Source organism: Cryptomeria japonica, unplaced genomic scaffold (assembly GCF_030272615.1).
Source record: "Cryptomeria japonica unplaced genomic scaffold, Sugi_1.0 HiC_scaffold_567, whole genome shotgun sequence".
Lineage (NCBI taxonomy): Eukaryota > Viridiplantae > Streptophyta > Pinopsida > Cupressales > Cupressaceae > Cryptomeria > Cryptomeria japonica.
The window spans coordinates 20,609-27,105 of record NW_026729375.1 but is presented as its reverse complement, the minus strand read 5'-3'; the positions used below and the strand labels follow the sequence as shown (position 1 = coordinate 27,105).

General features: G+C 33.6%; 1 protein-coding gene across 1 annotated transcript; it reads right to left on the bottom strand.

Moving 5' to 3' along the window:
• Positions 1-5,486: 5,486 nt before the first annotated feature.
• Positions 5,487-6,297, bottom strand: LOC131872350 (probable glutathione S-transferase parC). The gene is made up of 2 exons (XM_059216056.1): positions 5,986-6,297; positions 5,487-5,852 (listed from the first exon to the last, which is right to left on the bottom strand). Exons 1-2 carry the CDS (start codon positions 6,295-6,297, stop codon positions 5,487-5,489), a joined length of 678 nt encoding a protein of 225 aa, XP_059072039.1.
• Between the last annotated feature and the right edge of the window lie 200 nt (positions 6,298-6,497).

Sequence of the window (6,497 nt, the reverse complement as noted above, 5' to 3'; positions counted from 1 at the left end):
ACACATAATTATGATTTCTAGAGAGGACTAGAGAGAGAGAACACAATGCATAGATATCTAGAATCTTCAAGGTCCCAATGCCTTTTTTATACACAAATCTCAAAGAAAAACTTGGGTTATAAGGAACATCGTAACACAAATGCAAGAATAAGATCAAAAAACTTAACCAAAGATCCCAGTGTTTGCAACACGAGCTTTGATACCAGATGTAATGCTTGATAAAATACCTTGGAGAAATACAACTAACTGACATGAAATTGTAAATTTTTTTTTTAAACATCTTCTAATGCAACATATACAACTAACTACTCATATGCATTTAACATCCATTAACAAGATATACATTTTGTCATCATGAACATTAACATAAAAGAACTATATGCAAGCGGAAATAAACAACCCTATAATTAATTTTTCCCTAGGGTACCTCAAAGTTGTTACTTACAACCTCATCAAGATCATATCTATATAAGCATAATGTCATAATTACTACCTTGATACATTGCATGATAACTCAACTAATCTTTCTCTTTTCATGCATGCATAAGATACCCCACTAGTCTATCTATCATGAATACATCCATTAATAATTCAAATCCCATTAAAACCCTAAGATTCATTTTAAAACACCAATTTCCAAATGTTCCTAATCCCAATCACTTATTCAACACCTTAGCATAAATATTCCATTTCCAATACTAATTACCATATTACTAATCCATTTACTTAATCATCATAGACATTCACCTAAAACTATATGCATATCTATAAAACCAATTACATACCAATAGAATATCAAAAATAAATTATCATTATAACAATGATCACAACTTCAAATCCTATCACAAGAGTCATTATCACAACCTAATACATCCTATTCAGGCTCTTCTTACATCATAATATAAATTATGTCTCTATCTCATGAATCCTTCTAAACTAAATACCACATGAATCTTATTATATCAATTTGCCACATAAGCCCATCCAATCTGAAGAGATGAAGACTCCACATCCATGCACAAGAGAATCCAACAAAGAACATCCCAATCGAATAAGACATCAAACCACATAACCATGTGGAACCATAATGAACTACCCCCCGTAGTAAGAGATTAACCAAGATCCCACACACACTATAGATCTAGGTTGACACTTGAAAAACAAAGGATAATACTCCACATATTATATGGCTAAGTAAAAGATCAATATAAATATAAGACCTCCAGAGGCTACTCACAAATCAAGAATCAAGGTGCTAGGACCTACATCTAGGAAAAGAGTGTCATCACATGCTATCACCATCAAAGGATATCCTAGAACTCAGTCCTGACATCCATCATACACATGTAGAACCATCTCCACCTTTGAGGAAATCAAGGGAGTTCGATTTATTAGGTTACTAGATCTTCCCATACTTCACTCTAGTATTTCAAGCCATGAGATGGGGTACCCCATATTTATATATTATCTTATTAAGATGAGTTGCTACTACCCAACCCACCTATGATTAATTTATTATGTTATTAGTTTTAATTATTACCATAAACCTCCAATGAGATATCCCAATGGTCTAAACCCTGACTCCATAACATAAGGAATCTTAGCAGTCCATTCCTCATGACCTGGGTAGACTCATGGAAGCCTACTCCACCTAGCATGCTCCTAGACCTTAGGGTGACAACACATACATCTCATAAACATAGCCTCTCAATACATCATAACCGGATAACCAAGGTTATACATCAAATAATAATCTCCAAGAACATGAATAACATATGCCAATTACAACCTTACATAGGCAACCAAGAATCATCATACATCAAAAATCTCATTATCAAAAGTATCCAATTTGACCGCAAAAAATAAAAATAGAGCATTTCCCATCTTGCTTAATCCATTAGTGCAATTAATTATTGGCAATTGAAACTCATTGGATTCATTTTGATGTCATTGATGGCAACAATATCTGATGGAAGTCACAAACCAATACTAGGAGGCATATATCGGTAGATACCGGCATTGGAAGCATTCAGGGCTACACCGACACTAACATCGGTATCAATACTTCAATGGAAGTTGACATCAAAGGAGAATTTACTCAATAAATCTTTTTGTAAATATTGTCAAGGCCAACATTGAATATCTTTTGTAAATGTATTGTAAGCCGGAATAAGGCATATTATTTGTAATAGGTATATAGGTTAGTTTGCTAGGTCATTTTTTTTAAGAGTATGTAGAAAAACATGTTAGATAATATGTGTGGATACATCAGAACTGTATGATGCGAAATATATGTATAGAGATCATTTTGTAAGAGAATGTTATATCATGCAATGATATGTAGATAGCTTGGAAAACATTCTTGGAGGAGAAGTAATACCGGTAGTAGTTCAAGTTTATGAACCGGTACAGAGAAGAACCAGAACCAAAACTCTATTTGGCATAGCAAATGCATTCCTGAGTTCATTTTCAGTATTTTACTTTGGTAGAAAGCTTGTAGTCAATGAGGCTCTTTAGTGACGAGCAGTATGCTCTAGGCAGTGTACCTTCCGGCAAGTGCAGGCCCCTGTTATATGTAATATCTTTTCATATGGCCAGTGAATTGATATTGTGGGTCACAAATCCCTCTGTGGTTTTTCCTCATTGAGGTTTTCCACGTATAAATTTTGTGTGTTATGGTGTTCATTTATGTGGATGGTTTATTTGTTTCTTGCTATATGTTTATTTGCTTACAGGTATATATAAGCATGGTCTAGAAAGTTAAAAACTGTTCATTTCGACAGAACACTGATTCACGCCCCCTCTCAGTGTTCCTAGATCCCAACATTAATCATCTCAACTCAATAAATCATTCTCAGAACAACATTAGGAAACTCAGAAAAGCCTCTGGACTAGCAAAACCAACAAAACAAAAAGACAAGATGTCTCAAAACACTGAACACAACAGTCTAGTGCCTACATAAACTATCTCAATGCGTATGAACAATATTACAACACATTCACAAAATTTTGTGATGCATACACAAGACTTTGTGATGCATATACTAATTTGAACAGTGAAAATACCAGACATGACAATGCATATATAACATAGACGAGTGCATAAACCCAACATGGTAGCACATACAATACATAGAGTACCGCATATACAATTTTTTTTAGCGCATACAAGTAATAATATAGCGCAAAAAAGATAGAGTACAAATAACTCTCAATATGGTCTAGAAACATTTGGTCGAGTCCAAAAAATAAATTAAACACTTTAGACAAAGTCGGACTTAACAAAAAAGAAGCATAAATAAGTCACAACATGAAATAAATTGAATTAACCAAAATAAGACCAACAATCTAGCCATCCAAAATTCACGGCAAATATTTCTAGAAAAGATAATCACAAAAAATAGTAGTCCCCATATATATTATTCAACTATATAATTAATTTAATAGGAACATCAATTTCTTATCCCCACAGATAATCTCTTACAAACAATCCATTTCAATAACAAAAGAAGTAGATCTCCAACCTGGTATTAGAAGTTATGGAAAGACAACAATCTTATGAAGCACAATCCAAAAAAAAAATTCCATCATAGTAGCTCACTGTATGACTCCATAAACTTGACCAAGAATCTTAAGATCATTTATAAATTCATCCTAGTATTTCTTCCTTTGAAAATTAGTCCAGTCATAGGCTTACCCTATCCATTACATTTAGACACATACTAAGTGAAGGATAAATAAGAAATCATACACACATTTAGACCTATTACACTCTAAGCAATTGCAAAGATCATAATCATAGTTAATTAAGGGTGAATTGATATTCAATTAGAGTAGTGTACAGTTTTGACCATCTAAATATTTCTAATATAGTTTACATATTGCATACAAATCGCTATAGGACTGAACATCCAAACCTACCAGCAATTCTTTATGCTGTGGAGTGTAGTTGCGACCTTGGGTGGAGAAAGATCATTTGTGAATCTGATTCTCAGGCGGTGGTGACTTTGTTGAATACGCAAAGGTTAGATGATGTATGCTGACATTTAGCTTTGGTTATTAAACAAATTCTTCATTTGTGTGTATTTATGGAATCTATGACTTTTAGTCATATCCCTAAAGAATGGAATGGAGTTGCAGACAATCTAGTCAAATGAGCCTCTGATAAAATGTACAATTGAAATCCACCTAATCAAAACTGGCGTGGTTGTTTAATTCATGTCCTTTGTATTTATTTTATGTCTAAATAAAATTTTTTCCCCTTTTTGCCACACTTAAATTGTATTTCATTAGAATAAAATAAAATAGAACTATCTAATTGTGAATAACTAAAATAGTTATCATTCTTCTTTTACAGGAATAACCATTGAAAATCAGTACCAAACTCACACTCTAAACAAACAATCGGGCTTGTCCACCCCATCTCACTAGCCGTTCAAAAATTTCTGGCAAAGTTGTATACCTCATTTTTCTAAACTGGTATGGTCCATTTCATTGGTCGATCGACAGTAGCATTCAATTTTTAATTAAAATAACAAAGAAGATTTGATTACTCAAATTTACTTAAAAATCATAACTTAATTCTAGGGAGAAATCATTAATATAGGAAGTAAAACGATGGTGTAATAAAAAATGAGGATCCTTAGTCGCCTCACATGGAGTACAAGTTCAGGTTTGTTATGGGAATGCGACCAGCAACAAACCTCCATCTGAAAAAGGCAACCAAGGAATCATGTATTTTGAATGAATATAGCAATAGCTTTAGGAAACCTCCATCTACATAACGACTCAAAACAGCCGGCTAAGGAATCATATTTTCGGCATATTAGCTCTTGGAATCTGTCGAATTTTTGGATTCTACTTCTAAATGCGATGTCCCCTCTATATCTCTGTATCATATTTTCTTTGGAGAGTAACAAAATGGCGATCGGAGGTCTTTTCATACTTATAATATTAATATGGGGAATCGACATTTCAGGTCATCATTGAATATTTAGTAAAATTAGGTCGTTTAGTGGGATGAAACATCAAAATTCATCACAATATTACTGCATTCAAATGTATTTGAATCATAATATTTATCTTAAAACTAAATTATCTTAATACATCACTTAAAAAATAATTTAAATAACATCTTTAAAATAGCAGAAAAAGCAAACTATACAAATTTCATCGAAGATCATTGATATTGAATCAAACATAAAATAAAGTTTACACATGAAATCCAATAATAAATATATGAAATCTAGATGACAACACACTTCAATACCTATTGCATAAATTTATCATTCAAAACATATTAACCATTCACAAATAAATAAAAATGAATGATTTAACTATGTGATATGTTTGAACATCAGAACTCACTACCTTCACTATAATCATTCAACAATAAATTGAATTCTATCATCTAACATCTTTGGACATCTTGTATTCATCTATTCCAAAGAAAAGATTCATCCTTGCTTAAGATTTGAAGAAACAATTTAACCAACCATATATCTCTCCCTTAATTGTAATATGTGTTCTAGGGCTCTATCAGGAGAGGGAAGGACTTTCTTAACACTATCCCTCTCCAGACATCTCTTAACCCAAGCATCAAGAAGTGGGTATTCACTGTCAAATGGTATCTTGAAATTCCCAATAGTTTCATAAATATGGAACCAACAAGCAAAGGGAATGAAGGCAATATCAAGAAAACCAAAATCCTTCCCACCGAAAAAAGGGAGGGACCCCCCTGCCGACATCTCTTTTAGTGCGCCTTCTAAAAATTGAAGGTTCTCCAACATGTCACGCTTGCCCTCCTCAACCTTGTCTTTTGACCATACTATACGAAATCCCGAGTCAAAAAACTGCAACCACAGAAGATTTGTGTTAGCCAACGATCCCATTAATAGACTAGCACAAGATTTCCAACTACAACTGCCTAAAAATGTATTAAAGAACTTAAACACCAATACAAATGAGAAAATGGGAATACCTTACTTTTTTATCTATGAAGTCGGCCCAGAAGCGAGCAAGGGCACGGTCATATGGGTTGATGGGTAATAATTGTTTGTAATCCCAAGCCTCATCAATGTATTGAAGAATTATAAGAGACTCGCATATAGGCTGGCCATTGTGGATCAAGACAGGTATTTTCTTGTACACAGAATTCATTTGCAGGAGGAGATCACTTTTATTGGGAGCCAGATCCTCTTCCTGGTATTCATATTTAACACCTTTCTCTTCCAAGGTAATTGGGACGCGCATGCCAAACATACTGACCCATTTGCTGAGTACCTTCACTTTATCCATCTCAAACACTCCCAAAGTCCAAATTCACACAGCTTTATATCATCTTGTACAAAAATAAAAGTTCTTACAACTGTTGAATATTGCACACAGATCCCAAACTTTAAACACCGTCGATGTTTCTGTTGATTTCACAATCAAATGGTTTGGAGTGTAGGAAGAAATTTGATGTCATTCAATTTAGAGGCTATGGATTCTCAGTC